The sequence below is a fragment of the Meleagris gallopavo genome, chromosome 1 (assembly GCF_000146605.3).
Source record: "Meleagris gallopavo isolate NT-WF06-2002-E0010 breed Aviagen turkey brand Nicholas breeding stock chromosome 1, Turkey_5.1, whole genome shotgun sequence".
NCBI classification, from domain to species: domain Eukaryota; kingdom Metazoa; phylum Chordata; class Aves; order Galliformes; family Phasianidae; genus Meleagris; species Meleagris gallopavo.
Genome location: NC_015011.2, coordinates 21,501,036 through 21,526,323, shown reverse-complemented (window position 1 = coordinate 21,526,323; position 25,288 = coordinate 21,501,036). Strand labels below are relative to the sequence as shown.

Genomic DNA, 25,288 nt, shown 5'->3' with positions numbered 1-25,288 from the left:
TATGGAACTCAAAAATAATGGGAAGAAATGGGATGAACAAAATGAAGTAGGCTTAATTATAATAGAATCATAGATGGCTTGGGTTGAAAAGGACCTCAAAGATCATCTAGTTTCAACCCCCTGCTATGTGCAGGGTCGCCAACCAGCAGACCAGGCTGCCCAGAGCCACATCCAGCCTGGCCTTGAATGCCTGCAGGGATGGGGCATCCACAACCTCCTTGGGCAACCTGTTCCAGTGCATCACCACACTCTGTGTGAAAAACTTCCTCCTAATATCTAACCTAAACCTCCCCTGCCTCAGTTTAAAACCATTCCCCCTTGTCCTATTACTATCCACCCTCGTAATCAACTGTTCCCCTCCTGTTTATATGCTCGCTTCAAGTACTGGAAGGCCACAATGAAGTCACCCTGTAGCCTTCTCTTCTCCAAGCTAAACAAGACCAGTTCACTCAGCCTTTCTTCATAGGAGAGGTGCTCCAGCCCTCTGATCATCTTAGTGGCTTTCCTCTGGACCCCTTCCAAGAGTTCCTGAAAGCTTTTCTTTAGAAAAAAAAAAAAAACTAATTCTCTCAGCTTCATAATTCAACATTTCTGATGTAAGAACTGCTGAATATAAAGAAGTGTGAATGCCAGATCTCTGTGGGATGACAGTAAAGTTAGGATTGTAAATCAGACTAGAATCACTCTTGTAACAAGGACAATTTACAGTGCAAGATAAGCTAAAAAAATGATCTACAGACCAGTGATATCTACAGGCCAGTCATTTTATATACAAATACGATTCTGTAGCCATAGGTTTGGGAGCTAAGATGGTACTGCAGCAGTATATTAAAGAATCTTTTCACCTAGCTCAGACAGCAAGCCTATTCAAATTTAGGCTCTTAAGAAAAATAAATCAAGATTTAGATGATATATATACATACATAAAAGTTACCATTAGAAAATACATTTTCAGTAAGAAATAATATTGTGCCAAATACTGGCTAGCAAGTACTTTGCTACCCTCAAATATTTTGTCTATAATACCATTTTATCAGTGTTTGCAATCACATTATAATACAAGAAGGGAATTAATGCTTTATTAATTGGGAGATCTTTTGGGGTCAAGGAGGTGGAAAGAGTGATTACTTTGAGTTCCTCTTCCTTTGGGAAATAAATAGGGAAATTTACATCATGAAAAAAGCAGTTTTCTCTTGGAGTGGGTAGGAAAAATGCCTGTTCTTTGCCAAACTCACATCTTATCCACTTCTGTACGTGGGAGGAAGGCTGGAACTTTTTCTTCTGGAAATGCTTCTGGTAGGTAGTGAGAAGGCAAATTTTTCTTTATTCTTGAAAAGTCCTGCTCACAACAGAGTCCTGCAAAGTAAACTTCAGGTGTTAACAGTCCAGGTGTCTTTCCTAGTGCAGAATGAGAAATGCAAGCCATATGGGCCAATCCCCTTTCTTGTTAGTATCTACAGGTGAGAAAGAACTGAGGCAAAGCCAGTATTTCTCACCAGCATTTCTTGAGTCCTCATGGACTCAGCCTTTAAGGTAGAATTTAAGATAGTTTCATAAGCCACGTTCCCAAAGCGAAAGGGGGTCAGAATTTCATCTTAGTCTGTTATCCTTTGAAGAGGCACTGATGTTTTACAATAATTTGTTCTCATTATCTACTCTATCATTATCTCTATTTCTCTATTTCTCTATTAATCTACGCTCCAAAGCAGGGACTATTACACAAATAGATTCCAAAATCATCTTTTGTGTAACTCTGAAATTCAAGAAATGATGATCAGCTGTGCTTTTAAAGTATTTATTCAGTTCTAATAGAATCTGGCAGATCTGACCCTCTATCTGAACAGTTTTCTTCTCCTGATGAAATGCAATGACAATTGAAGGTAAATGAGCCCAGGAAGATTTCCCAGAAAACATTTCCTAGAAATAGAATGTCTCTGATCTGACTCTGATCTCCTGAATTGGAATCTCCATTCTTTACCTCTGTCTGATGCAGAGAAAACTTACATCTTTCTTACCTGTCCAGCGCCTTTTTTAACCTATATAAACAAGTGAACCCACACAGTAACTATTATAGAAAAGTTTCAAATTAATGCATTTTCAAAGCATAATACAATCATAAATGCTATGAACAAGTAATGCTAAAAATCTTTTTTAAAAAATTCAGTAATATAAAAACCTTATGTAAGATGACAAAAGTAGCAGTCAGAGAAGACTATTAGGGTTGTTCCAGAAGTAATGCCTCCTGCTTTATTATGTTGGCCCACAACATCAGAGGCAGATGTTGGTGGTACAGCAGTAGAGACTGGACCTTCCCACCAATATGCTGTTATATTTTGTTAACGTACAGTGGATGGCAGCAAAGGAGTAGTCTGATAAATGGTACATGAAACAAAGTTGTATCACTGGCTTCCTCCATGTGGAAAAAAATGGCATCCACTGACAATCTTTGACATTTGCTGAACATTGATGGAGAACAAGAATGAGGCAGTGCATGGTGCATTTCAGCAGCGATGACAGCAGATTTTTTACAAGCATAGCATGCAGGCTCTTGTTCATCACTGATGGAAATGCATAGCTAATAGTGGTGACTATGTTGAAAAACAGTATCTTACAGCTGAGAATTTGTTCTATTAAGTACTGTTACTGTGTTTTTTGTAATTACTCTCAGAGCAACATACGTAACATGAAATATTGTATGATAATTTCAATCATGTTAGATTTTAAAAGTTATTCTATTTTAGAATTGAGGTGACAGTATTTGGCTTTCATCAAACAAAGAGTTTCAACAAGATAACCAATAAATTGCTAATTTTAATATTTTTAAATTTTAAATGTGCTTTTCAATATACCATATTCTTCAAAACACTCAACTTCTATGCTTTCAAAAGCCATTTTTGGACACCATCTTGAAGGAAGACATGAGTTTTCACTCTATGTTCTGTATGCAGGTAGTTCTATGAGAACTATGAGAATCATTCTATGATTCTGTGACAGTTTTTTCCTTCCCCTGAATGTTCAAAATCACAAGACAGCCATGTCCCAGATAACAGTCAAGTGGACTTCTGCATAAACAAACAAAAAAAAACTGTTTGTGAGCAATTCTTTAGGAGGCTAAAACAGGCTTGGTTGCTAATGCTCAACTGATGCAGAATCTAGAGCTCTTTAAGCATGAATTCATAACTATGCATCTAATTTCATGTCCCTCAAATCAAGAGGACTATGATAAATGGAGCAAGTTCCACAGCATTCCACTGAGAAGCAAAGGAGGCAGAAGCACTTGATGTAGGAGGAGAGGCTGTACTTGTTCAGCCTAGACAACAGGCTTAGGAAAATCCTGGTAGAAGTTTTCTGAAATTTACAAAGAGATTATGAAAATTAAGGGAGGTGTGCACAGTAAAAGAGACAGCAGACTTCACTGAAAGAAAGCAGCTTTCAACTGGATAAGAGCATAAATTGCTTTTTAAGCTGAGGACAGTCAGTCACCAGACCAGATTGCTGCTAGAACTTGTTCACGGATGGAGAATGAACATTTTGAAGGTACGAATGGATAAAGCCCTAAGCAATTCACAGAATCATAGAATGACTTGGGTTGGAAGGCGCCTTAAAGACTATCTGGTTCCATCTCCTCTGCCATGGGCAGAGTTGCCACCCACCAGCTCAGACTGCCCAGGTCCCCATCTAACCTGGTCTTGAGCACCTGCAGGGATGGGGAATCCACAGCTTCTCTGGGCGCCGTGCCAGCACCTCACCACTCTCTGAGTAAAAAATTTCCTCCTAATACATAATCTACATCTCTCCTCTTTTAGTTTAAAAATGCTCCCCCTTGCCCTATCAACATCTGCCTATGTAAAAAGTCGATCTCTTTCCTGTTTTTAAGCTCACTTTAAGTACTGCAAGGCTGAAACAGAAAAGGTCCAACAGCTCCACAAATTTTTCTAAGGGCATGTAGTGACATCATGAGGGGAAATGGCTTTAAAGTGGAAGAGGGTAGAGTTAGACTAGATATCAGGAGGAAATTCTTTACTGTGAGGGTTGTGAGACACTGGAACAGGTTGCCCAATGAGACTGTGGATGTTCCCTTCCTGGAAGCATTCAGTGCCTGGCCAGAGGGATCCTAGAGGGAGGTGTTCCCTGCCTATAGCAGGGGGTTGAAACTAGATGATCTTAAAGGCCCCTTCCAACTCAAACCATTCTATGATTCTTTGAATATACACCATAAAATATTTTCCTCTCTAACTATAATCAAACATAAATGTAACTGCGTAAGTTTAGGGAGGCAATTAACTTTTAGTTTAAATAACGCAAGCCTCTCAAAAAATAAACAAGTTCTGAACAGTCTGCACTGTGTATTTTCAAATGTTAAGCCTGATTCACAGTAACTTCAAGATCTTGGATCTGATAACTGTGTGCTGGCAGTTCCATTATGACCAACAGGATGAGCCACAAAAAGATTGCTGACTTTTTTACGCCAATGTTTCCAAGGCATAATTGCTTCTTTTGGAAGAGAATATCAATTTTGGGTTTTGATAGGTTATGATTTGATGGGTTTTTGATGGGTTTTCTGCCTAATGTTTAAAATCAGAGAAATAAATTTCATATATTAAGTGTTACTTTTAAGTAACTTTTAAGTAAAAGACAACAAAGATTTAGCTTAATTACCTCATCAAAAATATTAGTTTGCAAACAAAATATTCCAAGTAACACAGGCATACATAGCCAAACAGTCATGACTCATGAATGTAAGTAGCTCATCATCAATTATCTACCTTTTAAATAATGAGGTTACAAAGCACAAAATGCAGTTACACGGACTGGTCAGGATCAAATTATTTTATACTCAGAATTTTATTTTGATCTATGCAATACAGTTAAGGTGTTGGGAAAACAACATATTTCTTTAAAAGCAGAGGAATTGTATTAATAAATAATTCAGTGAACTTCTTTGACACCTGTTATCTTAGCTGAGGAGTTACCTTTCATATCAGTAGGAATATGGGTAGCTATTAAAAATTAACTTGCATTAGCCCTCGTGTGGAAAAGTGATGTCATCACTGGGATCTGAGCAAAGTACTTTTTTGCCCGGATATGCTTATGCTTTATTCCATGAATAAATGATGCTTCATAAGCCTGAAAGGAGAGAAAATCCAAATCCTATTAAATACAATTAAAATATTCAGCAATAAACTTGTTGCTTTATATTTTAGACAAGAGAAATAGCAACTCTCTACTGAAGTAAACCATATAATGTATTCATATCTAATATAGAATGAAATAAAACATTTTGTAGTTCTATACTGCTACCTTATGGTGAAAATCACTAACCACTCCTGGTGAAATTTTAATCATCTGTTAAAAACGGTTTTTTATCCATCCGAGGTAAGTTTCATTTATTTCTTTTCAAGTAAGAAAATTTCAAAAATGGAAATGGTTAAATATCAGCACTTGCAAGGTAATTAACACATGAAATTTCCTTGGTAAGAATCAGAATGATTATTTATAAATAACCATGGCAGCAAGCACTTCACTGTGTTATAGTCAGCATATTTTCCTGATTTCTCATGATCAGTACTAGCTCAGAAGATGATGTATGTAGCCAGAATATTTAGTTGAAAAAAAATTTTCTTTGCTATCTCTTTAGCCATAGTTATGAAGTAGAATCACTTCTAAATAAAGTGCTTAAGAGGCCACTTTCTTTGTTTCAACAAATGACAAACAACGATTCAACTTATGGCATTTTAACTTTGCCTCATTTTCTCTTATTTCACAAACATTTTTTGAAACAAAGCTTTGGCCATTTCCACTGAAGCAAAGCAACTCCTTGCTGGCCCACTTCCATTTTTGCATCAAGAGATAACTGAAAGTAACATGCAGCTTTAGAATAGATTATATACCTTATCTGCTGCTCTTCTGGCCTGTCTCCCACCTCCACTAAAGCAGGAGATGTGGAGGCCTTTCCCTGTTAGCCTGCTGCCCATTATCAGTCATACAGAAGACTGAATAGTTCAAAAATTTTCATTTTTTATTTTGTACCTTAGAATGAAAGCATTTGGAATAGGAAAATTAATGGTTCTTTTCAAGAGTCTATAATTGGCTTCAAGCTGCTCCAGGGGAGATTCAGGCTGGACGTTAGGAAATACTACTTATACTACTTCTCTGAAAGAGTGGTCAGGCACTGAATGGGCTGCCCAGGGAGGTGGTGGAGTCACTGACCCTGGAGGTGTTCAAGGAACATTTGGATGTTGTGATGAGGGACGTGGTTTAATGAGAACTTTGGTGATTGGTGGATGGTTGGACTGCGTGATCCTGTGGGTCTTTTCCAGCCTTGGAGATTCTATGATTCTATGATAATTGCAGAGTGCATACCAGCTTAGAACACATTTTAATAACACATGAAATTCAAGACTGTTACTTGTTGTCATAGATGAAGTTTGTTTACTTTCATTGTACAGGAAAAATGTAAAAATGCAGAAAAAATTCACTCTGTACACTATCTCTCTGTAGGTCCAGTTTCATTATTTGGAATAAATCCAGTTACAGAGAAAGTATAAGTCCAAATCAGAAAATATTTCTATTTCTACTGGGTAAAAGTAACAAAATATTTTTTAGTAGAATTTATCATTCATATTAAAATCTCAAATCTAAGCTTTGGACCTAATCAAATTAATAGCATATCTGACAATGACAATCCAGTCTTAAGAAGTTAAACCAGGAAAGTTTAACTTGTTTAAAGAACATTTGCCTGCCATCATGCCAGGAAGATAGATTTATGGATGCAAAGGTGTATTATTAGATTCAGACCGTGTGGACAGCACTGTTGACTGGAAGTGAGACAGAGGAGTTAATATAGGAATTTCCGTCATTAAACTGATTTTAACTTCTAAAGGTAATGCTCATGTATGTGTCTGCTTGAAGATCCAAGCTGTGCATGCACAGAAAACATATGGACTGTGGAATTCCCGTTACATTTCAAATTCCCGACTGTATTTTGAATTCCCTATTGTATTTTGTTCCCAAAACAAAACTTTCTTTGAGAGAGTCATTTATTTGCTTTGTCAATTTAGCTCTCAGATAATCTCAAAATTTCCAAAATGAGTACCATCTGAAGTCCATGCTAGATCAAAAGTACGCAACTGTCACAACATTTACAGTTAATCCCTAGTAGGTTCTTCCTCTAGGCGGACTACGCATGAGCAGAAATGAGGGAGCATCACAGGTATGGAACTGTTCTCATTAAGCAGCACTGCCAAGGCTACTACGCTTCTTGCATTTCAGGTGGGAGAACCAAAGCAGCTGTCCTCTGGAGTACTCCCTTATCTACTTAATAGCACAATCATTTAAATAGTCACAGTGGGCCAATTTAAACATGAATGAGTGTAAGGACTTTGGCCAAACGTCATTACTCACAAGATATTACTAAAACAGTAGAATTACTGGAAAAAAATAAGCCATCAGATATTACCTCTTGAAGGTTATGCAGCTTAAGATGTGCATCAGCTTCATCTTTAGTGAGGAGAATAGTGTTCCATGGAGACCACTCTTGCTGCTTATCCCATCTGACCATAACCAAATCATAGAGGTCATTGCAAGAACTAAGAGCTGACTGACAGCCCCATATGTTCTCAATCATGTACTGCAGATGCTGCTGCTGAAATGGAAAACAAGAGTAAGAAAGGTGAAGCATATTTCATTCTACAGCAAAAATGGTAACCATTTAAGAGTCCAAACTTTTGAGTAAAATACTTCTATGCATGTCATAGAATCACTTGGTTGAAGAATACCTAGACTTGCATCTTCCTTTAGCAGGGCATGGCAACTATTAATTAAGTTTTTCTTACATCATTGCTAAAATGCTACATTCTTACTTGGATTATTTCTGCCAGTGGAAATTTCTTATCTTCCTTTGACATCCTAATTGCTTGAATGCTCTTATAAAGCTTCTTAGGTCTCATTTTCTTTCTCTTGTAGCATGCTTTAACATGTTCGGACTTCTTTGGTTGATGACAATAATCCATCCCTGTTATCCCCCATTCAAGAGTTCAGAACTACTCTTATTGAATAAATAAGATATTATACTACTAAATTACTTAAAGTTTACATGTAATCAGAATAATCTGGCCTGAAAAATGTGGAAGATTATAACAATGAGAAGTCCTACCTTTCATTTAAGTGACAGACCTTAAATTACGGCCCACTCAGCTTTCTTGCTCTCAGTCTGTTATTGGCATACTAAGAGTTTACTGTGTTCATGATACTGTTATTCATTTTACCAGATGTTGTCACCTAAGATCAGGTAGCTATGCTACAACATTAACAAAAAATAATGGAAGGGCTGTATGTAAAGGTTCTCTAGTACAGAAAGGTCTTTAGGTATACTTTTCAAGTTAATTTATATTGATCTTAATTTGTTTAATTTTTTACTAGCCATCTGAAATAACTACAAATTCTTGATTAAAAAAAAATCATACATAACAAAAAAAAATTAGGAGAGCAGTTGCCACTGAACTTGGTGAGTTTTTCAGTCACCCAGTGTTGATTCTTCTCTGTCTCAGTCGTGGAAACGTTATTAGAAGATCATTATCTACAGGAGCCTGTATTCAGCAGAATTTAAACAGGTTTTCCCCCAGCAAGTCATTTGAAAAAGGCTTGCTCCTCTAAGGAGAAATCATTACTTATTTAAATTAGTGTTTCCATGTTACTTATTAGATCCCTGGCAAAATATGGATGGAAGTATATCAACACAATGCTTTAGTGAAATGAAGTCTCATGTATTCTCAACTACCTTGCTTCCAAAATCCAGGAACCCACCTAATTGTTGCCAGGAAAAAAATATATGATAAAAGATGGGCTTAGAACATCCAATATAATAACTATATGCTTACTGGTTCCAAGAACGTAAGACTGCTGCTACATCTGGTCTTAAATCTGGTCCTCCTTTATTAGCTTTCATTAATTGGTGTATATTTTTAGTATTTCCTCCTTTTCACCACATTTTGAATAACATTTTGAATAACTGTATCTTCTTTTAAGAAGCCAGACATTTGAAAGTAGATACACTGGCATATACTTTTTTTTTTTTTTTTTTTGGTTTGCTAAGCTGTGAATCTCAAATAATTGGCTACAACTTATGTTAAAGTATATGAAGTACCATCTAAAACAGACCCACAACCTAATTTGCCATTTTTCTTGGATAACAATTTTTTTCTGCCTGAAAATTAGACGAAAGCCTGTTCTGTGTGAAAACTTTTCCGGTTATGGAGAAAATCTGATTTAAGAGACAACTTCTGCACTTTGTTAAGGTAGATATGCATTTTGCTGTGAAAATTCACAATTCATATCACATGACACTCTGTCCCTCCCTTCTGGTAACCTGTTCTACTCTCACAAAGAAACAGAAAAGTCTTTCAACCACTACCATCTGACAAGTTGGGAGCAAGCATCATAGAATACTTAGCAACGGAGACTGGGAAATGAGTGAAGGCAAAGAATGGATAAAGAAGTTCATCATATTCATTAGTTGAAAGGAACACTCCCATCAGCCTCAGGACTTGACACAATTGCTGAACTAGTTCATTTTGATAGCAAAAAGCAGGTTTTTAGCTACAGTAAACTGAATTTAGTGGAGCTTCCATAACACACACCAACTGCTTTTTTGCCTTAGTAGCACTCATGGTGTTCAGCCCAAGTATAGTTAGAATCAGCATGCAAGAAACCTGAAGAAAAATCTTTTGTCACAAAATTCTTACATCTATCCATGGACAATACAACCAGAGCCTATTTTGGCATTGAGCTGGGCAATGAATAAATTCGTAGCTGCTGCAAGACTTCTGGTTGTGACAGTCATTTCTGGATGAACGACAGCTGTTTTCTGAATAGAAGTAGAGGACAGACAGTTGTTGGGAGATGAATAAAAAAGCAAATAGCTCAGAAAAAATGAAACAGTTTAAGTAAATGTTAGGAAAAAAAAAAAGGAAATTAGTAGCTGAATATACAAATCTTAGCTGTTTAGATATTTATAGCTTGAAACAGAAGAGCTTGAAATTAATTTGGCTAAAAGTGACAGAGTCCCAGCGACAGTCATTATTGAGATTATGCCAGTATCTTTAAGCAACAGGATGGCCAGGATAGTGCCAGAGAATTTGGATCATCTGATTCTGTTAGCTGGACATCCTGTTTCTTTTAATGTATTGTTTGTAACCACTTTCAAAAGTACAGGTATCCTTAAGGAGCTTAAGTGCTTTCTCTTAATAGTACTGAACATCACAGGAAGAAGTTTTCATAGCTTTTAGCCTACTTCTCTTCCTGACAGCTACATCCTCAAAACAAAAATTATAATCAAAGCCGCCAGTTTCCATTATTAGCAATGCTCTTGCAGACATTACCTGAACTAAGAAAACAATTCTAGCACCATCCTTATAATCAGCTTCAGATTTTCTGAGATTTTCTAGAATAAGTCTGTACTTCAGAAATGATTCTCGTTGCCGAGCCACATTATCAAGCTTGCAACACAAGTGACATCTGCCAATGGTGCGGGAATTAGCAGGAATAGGAAACTCAGTAGCTGGTAAGTAATTTTCACAACTGCGACAGAAGTGAATGTTTTTATAAAGCTTCAAGGGATCTGGTGGAACCTAAAAGATGAAATTAAAGAAAGAAGTTATTTTCTCACAACTTATCTTACTGTTACTTGTGTGCAACCCAAATTTTGTAAGGAATAGATTTTAAATATGTTTATGAAAATAATATTTAAAAGCCAATAATTTATTTCAAAATACTTAACAGGATTTTTATTTTATTTTTTTAACAGAAGACTTAAAAGAGATGTCTACCACTATTTTTACTTCCTCTCTGTTTCTGCTTTTCAGGAAGTAAATATTCTTCCTTTCTGGACTCATGGGGACTGTCTTACAGTGGAAGAAAAAAATGCTTTCAAATCTCTCTACTGGTTCCCTACTTGCTATTAAAATTTACTGTTAACATTTTTAAGATATGTAAGGCCACTTAAAATGCTTACATTTTTCAGTTCATACCTGGAGCTCTTGGCTCGCTCTCTACTCCCTCCTACCTGACAAATTGTTAAAAACATGTCTATGCTTCATAAGTGACTGTGTAAGTTTATTCATGTGATACTTGTATATGGAATACTCACAGCAATTCTACAGCAAAAGGTTATAGGAAGTAAAAGAGCATTCATGGCTTTCAATTCCCCTTCTCTATCTTTAGTTTCATAGCCATTTAAGTCAGATTGCAGGCTAGGAATACTACCTTAAGTATCCTTGCAACTTCAGGGTTAAACTTTGGAATTTTAATATACTGAAGAAATAGTGTACAAATTCTTTTCCTCAGTCCTTCTAAGTTGCATTCTTTTACTTCTCTTGACATAAGATCAACTTCCCTGTCAATTAATTCCACTATTTCCTGTGTTAATTTACATTCATGTTCCTGAAAGAAAACAGAATTAAAAAGGAAAACTTTATTGTTATAAAGAAGCAAACAAAATAACTCTTAACAAAGGTATGAAAGCAAATTATAGCTGATGTAATTCATCAGTCACAGCTCTGTATGTTCACAATAAAAGAACCCTCAGTGTCTTAGGAAAATAACCTCCAAGCACACTAATGTAAGATGTTAAAAAAACAACAACAACAAAACCCATGAATACATACAGATTTTGCTTCAATAAGCCTGTATATATACTGAAGCTAGGAAGAACTGTAAATCTGGAGACACTAAATAACGCTAATCATCGAAAATGAGGCTGAAAACTGTTCTGTTCCTCCAAAAGCTCAAAGAAGCATCTCAATAAGAAGCTTCCTTTGGTTCTGTGATAGGAAATGTACATACACTGGTAGAAAGGAAAGGGGAAAAGGAAGGAAAAAAAAAATGATACAAAAGGCCTAAGGGACTTACAACCATGCTTGAAATTAGTCCTTTCAGTGCTTCAAATACTTAGAGATGCTCCAGAGATAGAAATCAAGTGACTTAGGTCAATGTTTCTTCACCTGAAACACGAGTGCTAATCTGCAGAAATTCTAGAATTTGTTTACTACACGATATTGAATTGTATTAAGATGAACAGAAGTTTATAAATTAGCAATGCTCCCAACGTCATATTGACTTTAAATCAAATTCTGCTATTACCAAAACCAAGAGCAGGACATTAATTTCATTCAGTAAGAACCAGGAAAGAGCATTCTATTCTACCTCGCTGTCAATGCTGTCATCTCAAAAGTACTTGAAAACTTATTTTGGTATTCTTTTTGTACATTAATATGAAAAAAAGGAGAGAAAGAAAGAGATTAAAAGAAAGGCAGACAAGTTTTTATTCCACTGGGAATAGTGGCAGCATCTAGCAGGGATGCGGAGTGGAAGAGAAAAGAATATCAGTATTTGCCAGCCATAGGAAGTGGCAACAAACCTACAGAGGTGACAAGGTTCTAAACAGATATGTCAAGCAATTGAGAAAAACAGAAGTACAGTAATAGCCATTTACATTTCTGTCATGATTTGTATCAGTTTGTTACAAATATTAAGCTAAACTTTGTACTAAATTTGTATTGTGTATTAATACAAACACACACAAAGACTAAAGCCATGGAGTTAAAATCCTAATGCATCCTGAAGAAAAATGTGTACATCACAAAGTGCAACATGAATTTTAAGTACATGTGGAATACAAATCATTCTGTCACGCCAGTTGGTAGACTAGGCTTTCTCTTGCTGCCAACTGATCTCCCTGGCACCTATTTGCCAGAAGAAGCATTGCTTATGTATCAACGCAATTAAATCATAGAATCATAAATGATCACGTCTTTTGAAAGTGCAGCTTAAATCCAAACATAAATAGAAAAGTAAAAACATACCTTCACTGTACCTCTGAGTGTTAACAGCACATCTCTTCTCTCATCTTTCGGGATGTCATTCATGCTAACACTGCGGTAAATTTCAAGTAGTTCTCTGGCACGGAGTGTGTATTCTGTATCCATTTCAGTGATTTTTCCATCACATGCTTTCCATCTCTTAGGTTGTGCACACTTCAGAAACAATTTGTACGACTGAGCTATTATAAACTGATCACCAGCTGAACAACTGTATTGTTACATAAAGTTTCACCAGAGCAAATTGGGACATGACTTTAATGCTTAACTAACACCAAAATCTAATTCTATTGCCGATACTTTACAGTACCTTTTCCACCAGAGCAAGCAGTCAATTGCACACTTTATTTAAAATTGCAGGTCGTGAAATTTCAGAGTAAATTAATAGTACGTAATACTCTCCTACAAGGATACGTTCTACTCTTTAGAACAAATTTACTGATGGTGGTGTTAGAATACATTTGCTCTGTATTTCATCCTGCAGTCATAAATCCCTCTAAAGTATCAGTAAGATCTATGGGACTGTTGACTGTGTAAAGATCGCAAATTTAAGCCCTCAAAGTCAGCAGCAGTACAGAACATCTCCAGGGAACTGCTCTATTTATGCTAGCTACACAGACAACTTAGAAGGCATAGACTTTGGTGAACTAAATTACAAGATGACTTTACAGCTTATTGGATACTTGGGCTAGCTCCCTGCTTGCTAACTTAACTACATAACATATGCCTACTACTTCAATTCTCTTTGCACGTCTTTATCTTCTAAAGACAGTGAGAACTTACATGGTATTGGTTGCACTACTCAGTTGGAAAAGTCCAAACATTGTCTTCTTTCTACAAGACTGGCTCTGAGGGCTAATTGCCCATGGAGGTAGATATCTAAATCCAACAGAAATATAGCATTCAAAACCCTCTCCCCTTCACTGCCCAATTCCACTCCCTGTCCTTAGTCATACTTTGAACTTCATTCTCTGTGTTAATTATTCGCTGTTACTGTATCTTCAACTTGAGTATTCACAAATATCTGTGAACTTCACCTTGTGATTTTAGTGGAAGTTAGCTGCAGAAACACAACATGAAGCCTTCAGATACTTGAGCAGTTTTGTGGAAAACGCCCCAGTATCTCTGTGATCATTATTATGATCAAATATATAGGCCTTCTGTGGTGATGTCATAAAAACAGCAAGAATATTAGATAGAACATATATGAACAGTCTACGTTGGGTTTTCCTCTTTTTAAAATAAATTATCAAAATAGGTAAGCAAAAGAAAAACAAAGCAACTGAAAAGGGAGTCCAATATTGAATAACATTTGATTATGTTATCAGTGGAGATGGAATTATAATTAAACTGCTGTTTATCAATAGTAACAATCTTGAGCAAAAACTGATTACAGAACACAACAGCAGAACAGGTATTAGTGAAAAATAAAACTCTTAGCTCGTTTATTAAATCTTTGAACTTATGCAAAATTAGAAAGAAGTCATTTTCTGTCTTAAAAAAGGAGCACTCCAGCATATCTTCATTACTTTCCTACACTAACACTGCACACTAACAGAAATGCTTAAAAAAAAAAAAAAGAAGAAAGAAAAAAAGAAAACAAGCAAACAACACCACCCAACAGATTAGGAGCAGTATCATGCTGCAGCTTTCTCGCACAGCAGGTAAGCAACAATCCCTGTTTTCCAAGGGGTACTTGAATTCATTACCTTCATTTGGTGCTCCTAATGAAACCACTCTTTTTAAGACAGAAGGGTCATTTGCTTACACTATGAGCACAATGAATCAATGAGCACAACTTTGCCTAGGAAATGGCCATTAAAGCTGGGTTCCTCTCATCAGTTTACACAACCCATATATAAGCTAGCAGTCTCGCTGTTCTACACTGAATACAGTCTGTAACACGGGCCAACTATATTATGACCACATTTAAATTATCCAACTCGAGATATTATATCTGTAAATTCTGTTACTTTTTCCTCACTAATTCACCAAAACTGAATATTATGTAAATTTTAAACAAAGAAAGTAAACAACTTTCTATTGAAAACAAAACAGGAGTCTCATCATTGCGAACAATATTGCCAGTGTTTCAGAAGAATTCCAAGTTAAGAAATATATTCGTTTTCAACTGTTCCAAGCTTCTTTTTCTGAGATGACAGAAGAATGTCAAATAGTAGAAGCAAATATTTAACAACGAAATGATTTATAGTTTTGGTATCATTTCTAAATATTTAGTTTCCTGGCATTTTTCACTCCTGAAAGCAGTAATAGAGAATTCAACCGCATCAAAGCAATAAACCTCGTAACAGTTCCACCAATATTTCAGATAAGTAATTTATATTCATTATGAAGAAAGATGATATATTTTACCAAATCAGTTTTTGTGAACCTGTTCCCATACATCAATAATAAAAACAATGAAGTTTCCTTTGTACCAAAGAGTCGCTTTTTTGAGAACTAAGTAGTCAAAGTTGAAAAAAGACAATGAACTTAGATACTTAAAAACTCTTGCTGTTGCTGTATATTTTTTCATAGTTATTTCACAACTATGAAAGCAGACAACAAAAATCTTTTTTCTTAAAGCATGGATTGTTGAGACATTGTTTTAACTTAAAAGGACTTCCCGTATTTTACATTAAAGAGCCATTGAATCTAACGTCACTCTTAACTGTCTCTGTGGGAATGAATTGAATGAATTCTCTCTTTTTTTCCTTTAATAAGTTTTATCCTGAAGATTATACAAAAATAAATTCTCGTGTAAAATTTGTTGTTCATCTAAGAGCAGTCAATTAATCACTAAGATCAGTAAGATTCAATTAAAGCTCTCCTGGCTTTCTCATCCTGTACATGAACGCTGAATAAATACTTCCTTTAAAGTCCAACAGAAATGATGACTTAGGAACAAAGGCCTATCCTAAATGGAGAAATGAACAATAAATCTAATTATTGAAGGATAACTTTTTTGAGAGAAGAAAAAAGAAAAATAATCACATAATTAATTCGGTGGGATTTAAGATTTTATAATCTTTTATCTTTTTTTGTCTCTCTATAATCTTTTTATAATTATATAAATACTAAATATATGCTTAAATTTTGCATTTAACTGCAATAGCAAACATTTCATTCTAGAAAGCAATGAATGAAGATAGCAGAGGGAAGGTCACCTAGTCATTAGTTTTGTTTAGAGAAACAGAATGTTTTTGAAAGAGAAGTTTATAGGCAGATTTCTAAAGATTCAAAACCTGATTAAGACAGATCACAGTTTCATGCATGAATTATTATAGCATTCTAATTCACAGAATGCAAAATACAGAATGATTTGCAATGTTCTTATGTTTCATAACCTCAAATTAGCCTTCTGAATTCTGTCAGAATGATCTTAGCAGTGCTGTCAGAATTCCATCCTTGATGCAGGATAGTTAAAGGATAAAACATTCATCCGCTCTGTGCTAATTGTTTAGATTACATACACTGGTTGTGTCTATGGTAAATCTCCCAATCTCCCAATCTTGATGTTGCACTGTTTGTCTTTTGATAATCAGTCAGAGAGCTACAAAAGTTACTTCTGGCAAATGGTTTGCAGATGCCTTCCCTGTTCTTGTACTCTGGAACTTTCTTTATATTCAGTCTAAAATTATTTCACTGACCTTTTCCAGAAAGTGCAGTATTGCTTTTTGTTGATTGTCCTCATCTGCATTTAGCTTGTGTCTCCCAATGGAAGCAATCAGCTCTGTCTCTTGTTCTAGAAGTCCACAAAGTGCTGCCTTTCTTTCAGCTCCAGTAAGAGTTCTGTTAATCCGTTCCGTCTCTTCCTGCCTCCATGCTACAGATACAAATATTCTGGGTAGTTTTTTAGAAGATGCTTTCCAGTGAGATTTCTACTCTCATATCAAGAAATAACATATTTTCTATAATAATAATAATAATGAAAAAGCTTTTGTATTAGCAAATTGATTATTATGCAAAATAGACATAAAAACAGCACAGAAAATAATGCCGAGGATAAAGATGTTCTGAGAGTAGCAAGTATACATCAATACCACACTGCCAGGAAAATCAATGAGAATTTAGCTTCTGTGGAAGTGTGTGGTGCAGTGATTTCTTTAGGATTTTGCATCTAAAAAGTACTCCAAACAATATGAACTCTAGGAACTTTTTAACCAAACATCGATCACCATGATCTTCTCAACAGATTAAGAACAGAATCTTACTGTGGTCCCACTAGTATTCGGTGCTACAGCTTCTCCCTGCAGAAATGAGTAAAGATCAAACAAGACTGACTGACAAACAAGTTTAGCACTTCAGGACTTAACAGTGAATACTGAGTGGTATCATCTTTTGCCACCGAAGGCTGATGGATGCACATATATTAGACAATCATTATTTTACTCTCTTCTGCAGCAGAACCCTTCCAGTGGAGGGAAGTGATATACAAACATGCTGATGACAGCAGCAAGTAAATGAGTGGATGCTATAAAAACATCTGACCTCCTGACTCAGGGGCAAATCACCAAACCACAAGTACCTGCTGCACTTTGAAGTAGAAGCCAAATGGAATGACTAACACGCAGACACATCTCTCGTGGCTTATTTTGCAGTACCCATTTCTTGACTATAATTGCTGACATCCAGCTTGTATGCCCTTACAGAAATCTCTCAGTAAAATCACCATTTACATAATACTGCTTTCCTTTGCATCCATCATAACAATTCCTATTTTGAAGGGCATGCTCCATTTCAAATGCATCCAAAGATTTTTGCAGGGAGTTCTGTGAGATCCAAAATTTCCACATTCCTGAATGATATCTCAAAGTTACTGTTTCAGAATATTTATGCAAAAGAAAAACAATCCTGTATGTGATGAACAGCTACTGAAAAAAAGGCTATAACGTCCTGTATCAGGTAAGATTAAAGGCAGGAGGAGGGAAGGGAGGAAAGTTTATTTTCTGCCTGTGGCTTCCTTATCTACAATGCCTTATGTTTTATACTTTAAAATATTTCATTCATTTCCTTAAGGCTTTCCAAGCTTTGGTATTAATGTGACAGCTGTCTGACAAGTTCTGAGTATCCAAAGATACATTTTTAAATAAAGCCATTTCAGCAAATAAAAGCTCCACACGGAATTAATTTACATGAGGCTTTATATGCCTGAAGGGGGCAGCAACTTCAAAGGTGGAGTTAATAAATACACTAAGCAACTTTGTACTTGCAGAAATGAAGGGCCTGTCAAACAGTTACCCATACTCATCTACAAATTCACCACGTACATTTTATCAAGTCAGACATTCCTCTTAGACTATCTATTTTACCTATTTTACTTGCATTTTTTATTCCAGTGTTTATAAAGCAAATGAAGTAGTTCATGCTTTTCAAATAAATAGTGAATGTGTCTATATACAGGCACACAGAATGTTTAGATGCATCTCATTTGCACCATACAGTCAACAGGTAAGTTTTTGTACCAAAAGGAATTGCTTCTCCTGGCTGACGCTGTAATAGTATCCCTATGTTGTGATCAGCAGCAATAACCTTCACAGATCTGTAGAGGACAATAACCTCATTCTATTACTGTCACAATGATTTAGCTTGTGTAGACTGTTGACACTGTAAGAATGTAAAAGTAGTTTCAGATGCAGGTAGGAAAAAAAAGACTTCCTAGAACTACTAAGCTCTATTATAATAAAGAGCATGACTGCAAGTCTCCAGAGAAGCAATGAGTCAACAGTGGTAAACAAAGACCAAGCAATATGATTGATACTAGACAATTATCTCCAACAAAATGTTAAAAAGACATTTCAAATATCAGTGTTTAGTTTATTCCTTCACAGCTCTTGAAATGGCAAATATTTCTCAGATTTCCTCAATATGCAAAGCTGGACTTTTTTATTGTTTGTGAAACCAACCATACCAAATTAGGCAAAAGAGATGCATGTAACCACACATTTTAAATCTAAGAATATTAGAAAAAAAAAAAAAGAGAGTGTGCTTATTCAAAACAACAAATTCCAGGAAGATATAATCCCCCAAATTTAAAAGCTTAAGACTGGAAATAATTTTTACATTTGTCACAACAGTAATATATAGTAATATATAAAACAGAACAGTAATATTTATGTCATTTATACATTGAGACAAAGCAATTTGTTCAATGCCACACAAAGTATGACAGAATTAAAAGATAAGTGTACAACTTGGGGGTTCTTGAATCATGAGATTAGGCTCTATGAATAACACATACTGCCAAATTTATGCTCAGTTTACCATAGGAAAAATAGCTAGGATGGTTTAAGGTAGGTCCAGTAGCTTTGCAATGAATCAGGGAATCCATTCCGTCGGTTCTGTAAGGGACAGCAATGTAAAAACTGCCAGAGTTAAACCATAAGCAAGCACTTAAGCTTAGATAAAACGAGCTGTCCAAAGTGACAATGCAAGTATTTTGCTTAAAAGGGGTCATTTTAAAAGAACTACTGCAATTTTGGTGATTTTTATAGGCCATCACATTGCTTTCTATTGTTTTCATTTTTCCAAAAGGGCATGTTTAATTTTTTGTTATACTTAGAAGATCATTCTTGTATAAGATTTTATGCCAATTATTTGCAGTATTCATCTTATTTTGCCACGGAAGTTCACAAGTGCTTGTCTGCAGACACCAATCCACTCTGCTAGGAGAAAGATTTCATGATGCCCTTTAGGAACTTAAAAAAAATGTTCTTAAGATTTAATATTTTTATTTTTAAAAAGATTTTTAAAATATTTTAAAATATTTGTAAATTTTTGACTGCAGTTACAGCAGTTCTGCAAATAAAATACATTAGAAAGGAGAAGAAACAGCAGCAGAAGAGGACATGGATGAAATGAAGAACCTCATTTACCTTTCATAATTCTGGGTGGAATTTAATCCATTATGAAAATTAAATGACAAATGATGGATCTTAATTGCAATTTCTTCACGACATTATTTTCAGTGACTTAAATACATCAGAACTAAGTTAGTCTTTTGATCCTTAAATGAAAACAATAGAAGAATCTCATTCTTCTCGTTGACCTCTATCAGGTCGTCTTGTTCCTGTAGCTGACCTTGCATCATTACAGATGAATGGGAAAACAAACAAAAATACCTCCAAAATAACACAACTACTAGCATCATTTTAGGAGCTAGGGTTTTTTTTCCTTAAAAAAAGCTTCTAGAAATATATAAAAGGCAAGAAAATCTTTAAAAATGAAATAAATTCCACTCCATAGAAAAAGGAAAAGGAGATGGAAAAGGAGATGATCAGAAAGGAAAAGAAGCCAGCCAAAACCAGAAACCTTGGTTCTAAACTACTCTTTTTTTTTGCTGACTTAAGAGGGCTCCCTTAAGAAAAACTTACATTCTAAAGCGTGGTAAAGCAGGTCGAAGTCTTCTTTGGTTTTAGGGTTCAGTTTTCTCTCCTGCTCCATTCTCAGTTTGTCTTCTTTCTCTTTTTTCCTTTGTAACTCTTCTTGTGCTTCCCATGCCAGCCTTAATCTCTTTTTTTCCTTCAGATTTTGTACTATATTTCTAGCATGCCAACGACGAAAATATTTCTGCAATACTATTACCTATATATGATACAATATCACAGAACCATCAATTTAAAATGAAACAGCACAGCATTTGTTCTTAACTGTTATTTTTTTTAAGCATTTTAACTACATTTTCTAAGATTTGACTTGTACTTAGACTAATTTAAATGCTTTAAAGCCAGTTATGTACTATTAGTCTAAATACTAGCCTGCTTACTCTTTTAGTTAACTGCAAGAGCATAATCAGTGGAAGAGTTCATTTTTCTTTTTCAAGGCCCCCTTAAAAATTGCCTTTTGCCATCTATTCTTTTAATCTTTTCCCTTCAGCTGTGTAGGCAGAGGTCTTCATTTTAGTACCAATTTATGCTTTGTCAAAATTGGGAAATTAGACTCATATTTGCAAATTTAATTGTCTTACTGAAAATAATTTAAAAAAAAAAGCACAGCCACAAAATTAACTATATTTTATTTGTGAACAAAGAATAAAAATGAAATTAACACTGCTGTTATGACAAAACTTTAAAAAATATATATCCACCACCCAAAAATGTCGTTATTAAAGACTACGGAGCTAGCCTAGAAATATCACATTAGGAAGGACAATACACAGGCCTGAACTTCTTCTACCAGCTGAGTTAGCACCTGCACCAAAAGCACCTGAGCCAGGTTAATTTAATGCCATTTTGAGTTTATTAAGCATCATTCAATGTAGAAGGCCATCAAACACAAAACCATGTTGATACAGCTAAACAGCCTCCAGAGAGATATCTTAATCTAACATTTCCCTTGATACGTCTCCAGTTAGTACTTCAGAACACAACTACAGTATGCTGTGCAAATCCACCAAATTGAATCAGCACCAAGCTTATGTCTCCACTGTGCTCTATTCCTTGACACAGCTGCACTCTAAAAAATAACTTCAGAATGTTATATATCAACAATAAAAATACTCCTGTGTTTTTCCTCTGTTTTCCTGTGTACTGTGAAAAAATACATAGAAAAAACGAACCAATACCCATGGTATTAAAACCTGAAGGCCAGTTTTGGTTATAAGATGCTGCTGTGAAGGGAGAAAGTATTTTGGAATACATTTGCAAAGTGTTTGCTTTTGAAGTGAAAACCAAAGAAAATCATTCTGTGGTAACACTTATAGCAGCATTATAGGTTACTTACAGATACATTACAGATTTCAGAGAGTAGCACTAAAGATCACAGTAAAACTTGCTCATAGTCCTGGGGAAACGGTTAACTACTTGGGTTCCATTCCAATAAGATGCTTATTGCTGTCAGCTGATGCTGACCAAATAAGAATTTCTTACAGAAAATTTGAACAAGATTTAAAAAGCATCTTGTCAACCACATTAATACAATGATCCCACTCAGACACTTGGGGAAACCAACTTTTCATCCACTTAGTAAGACTCAGACTGCTTATTTTAAGCAGTTAAATTAGGAATTAGAGCATTTACAAAGCAGCGTCCAAGCTAACATGATGACAGGGAGTAATAAGAATAAGATAGGTGTGCAGTCACTGATCAGGTGGTTTGCAAAGAAAAGTTCAGAATGCCTAAAGAGACATTCTCTGTACAACAACTACACAGCATCTGTTGTCAGAATCGGCTACACTGAGCATCTCAGTGCACCAAAAGACTCTGAACCAAAAAACCCACAAGGCCACAGCATATATCTAGTCTGCTCTTAATAAATAAATATAGGGGGGAAAAAAGCCATAAAATCCAGAAGTTGAATGTAAGTCACATAAACCCTAATCCGATATTCTAGCTATTATGTCATACATGGCATTAGGCATGTATTCGGGTCCTTCTAAAAGAGATCAAGAGAACGGGAGTGAGGCAGACCTATTGTAATAACTAACAGTATGTATGAAAGTTTAACTTAAGACAGAAAATAGTAAATTCACAATGATTAATATTTAATGTCTCAAATGTTGCTGAAAACATCAATACTGTAAATGTGCACACGCACACTTATCCTATATCAGAAAGATAAGGAAATGTGAGCATTCTAAAGTTCACTGTTAAAATCACTCTTTGAATACTCTGAAGACTCATTAAATATTCAGATAACCTTTTTGCTACTTGTCTTTGTTGCTTTACTTTTCTATGTTGCAAACATAAGAGAACTTACTGCTTCAAGTCGACGCTTATGGAATTCCTCTGCTGTAAGGTACTTTCCAGGGGTTATTAGTTTGTCACTTATGTTTGACACATACAGGCCATTTTTAGTCATCTGTGTAGATGTTGGACTTGTTGTTTGTTGATATCTATTTCTTTCAAAAACTGTCTAGGAAAAAATACATGTCAAATTATCAGAAAATACATAGATTGTTTTCTCATTTCAAGAAATAAAGAACAAAAACTTAGCTATTTATAAACCCAAATCACAAGACCTATTATATAAATTCATTAAATATATTCAATTGCATACTTACTATTGATTTATTTACTTCCTCATTCCTGTTTGAAATAATTGTGTCAACATTCTATTGTTTGACAAAATAAATATATCTTAAAAAGACACTATTGGACCATTACCTGTGTTTCTCTACAAAATAATGTAGTTCCTTTTTGAGGTCTTTTTTGGGTACCGTTTGTGACCCTGCATTATGAAATTCCACTCCTGTTACTCTGTTCTTAAATCCACCCAGAAATGGCTTACGAAAAGTAGGTCTTTCAATTTTCACAGCTACATCGTGGAATGAATCAGAATCTGTTAAAATGAAAGTTACAGGATAGAAATATTGTTTCTTTCGGTAACAGATTGAGATTACAGAAGGTTTGTCTATTTATCTATCTTTATGTAGATATCCAAATATACAAATATAGCTACAGATACGTATTTAAAGGTGCTATTTACCCATTTGTACTCTGACAGTGATGACATCTGGCATGTGGTAACCCTGTTGAGCTGCTTTACTAGGTAAAAGTTCCAGGTCAAGACACAACTTCTCAGACTGGATAGTTTCATGAAATTCAGCCCTACTCCACATGACAGTTTGAGTACCTTCAATTATGCTTCCTAAAAGATAAAAGACAATTTATGATATTGTTCTCAAGTAACAACAACAAAAAGCTTTTCAAATTAATCCCCAGATGATTTTACTGAAACACTGCAAGAGAGAACAATCATAGATTTTTGAGCTGAAAAAGTTTTCTTCAACAAAAATTTGAAACATTATGACACACTTTAAGAGAGATCTAACATGCTACTGTCATGACATAAAAATTCATTAATATCAGAAAAGATACAGTAAGCAAATATCTTTATTTGCAAATAGGGAACTTTAAATCAAAGTTACCCCCATATGCAGTGAACTTTTATTGAAAATCTTACCAAAGCCTGTTCCAACTTAGAACCAAGCATACAATGGCTGAATTGGTGTGTTTTTTTCCACACAGAATTTGACTATGTGGTGTTTATTCAAAGACTACATTCTGAACCAGATTTACTTATCTTGATGCTCCAGAAATTAATTTGGTTTGACTTAGAGATACGACATACCATCTGGCTTTGGTACAGAGCATTTCCCAGGAAGGGAAAGCCAGCTACTCGAGAATAAGAGCATCTGAACACAACTCAGGCAAGAGAAGGCAGTCAGCAACTCCATATTCTGAAGGGTCAGCCATTGTGCTCACATGTGGAACGGGATGTATTGCCTTCAGCTCTGAAGGCCTAAGGAAGGCACTGAATTGAAAAGGGGAAGCAAGACAGGACATCCAGAAGAGAGAAGAACAAAGTGCAGGAAATGCTGGACTGTTTCAGGGACTGCAGGAGAAAGGCATGGAGGGTGGCTGGTAAGTCACAGGAGACCTAGGAGGTAAAACAGTAAGGTAATTGCTATGGTCTAGTCTAAATTGAAACCAGGTCATGTTGTATTTGGAATATGCACTGCTAATTTAAAAATACCTCTACAAAAGGCATATGCATTTCTTGATATGAGAATCACTCGATAAAATGTCATATTAATCCATAAATTGCTATCACAATGTGAGATAAACAATATATCCTTTGTTTTTCAATCATATTTCATTTAAGAATTTTAAAAGTCACCTCAAAACCAAGAACCTGCAAATGTAAACAGAATAAGAGTGCAGGGAGCACAAGAAGGCATAATCAGATTGAAGAAAAGAATTCCTTTAGAGCAGTAATGTCCAACATTTTAACAACTTCTTTACCTGTCCCTGTTGAACTTGTCACATTCTCTGACAGCGATGCATTTTGAGATGTTTCTTTTTCTCTTTCTGAACTTCTTAATTCAGGTAATGTAGAGGACTTTCTAATGACATCAGGAGATGCATTCTCAGGTGACGCACTGAACAGGTTCTCTGGCTCAAGCACGCCTTGGTTGCCATCTCCCATCATCTCCTGATGACGGAGTCCTTCTCCAGGTGCCTCCCGCAGAGCTGCCCCTGCCTGCTCCCAGGAGTCCGGCAGCTTGCAGCCCTCATCTGCCTGCATCGCGCCGGCAGCAGGGTGAAGCAGGGCCTCGCCAGACGGCTCCGTGCTGTCAGACTCTCTGGGCTCTGCAGGAGGCTGCTCTGCTGCCGGTGCTCCTGCTGGAACAGCTGAGGGGCAGCTCTCCGAGGCACCTTCCATCTTCAAAGGGCGAGCTCAACTTTTTAACCTTTCTGCAGGAATGCCCGCAGTACCTATTAAAAACACATGCAGGTTTGTTGTTATCACAGAAGCAGCAATATCCTGAAAAGCTTCTCCTGAATTCTTTTCCAAGCAGCCTATTTAGAATAGCTTCAGGTCTTAGTTTTCGCTCAATGCAAAACACTCAACATCTTACTGCTCTGTGACAGCCATAATGTGCCAGCTAGCAGCCAGCAGAGCCTTTATAT

The 25,288-nt window shown here is 35.8% G+C and overlaps 1 protein-coding gene across 1 annotated transcript in view; it reads right to left on the bottom strand.

The window, feature by feature from the left end:
- Window positions 1–4,653: 4,653 nt before the first annotated feature.
- The window catches only part of IQUB (IQ motif and ubiquitin domain containing), a 22,466-nt gene continuing 1,831 nt past the window's right edge, over window positions 4,654–25,288 (bottom strand). Inside the window, 12 exon segments of the mRNA XM_003201963.4 lie at window positions 4,654–5,127; window positions 7,460–7,645; window positions 10,380–10,628; window positions 11,263–11,439; window positions 12,861–13,031; window positions 16,526–16,701; window positions 20,249–20,459; window positions 22,572–22,727; window positions 22,979–23,019; window positions 23,022–23,153; window positions 23,301–23,462; window positions 24,620–25,093. Coding sequence (XP_003202011.3) covers window positions 5,011–5,127; window positions 7,460–7,645; window positions 10,380–10,628; window positions 11,263–11,439; window positions 12,861–13,031; window positions 16,526–16,701; window positions 20,249–20,459; window positions 22,572–22,727; window positions 22,979–23,019; window positions 23,022–23,153; window positions 23,301–23,462; window positions 24,620–25,040 — 2,199 coding nt within the window. The 5' untranslated portion in view covers window positions 25,041–25,093 and the 3' untranslated portion in view covers window positions 4,654–5,010.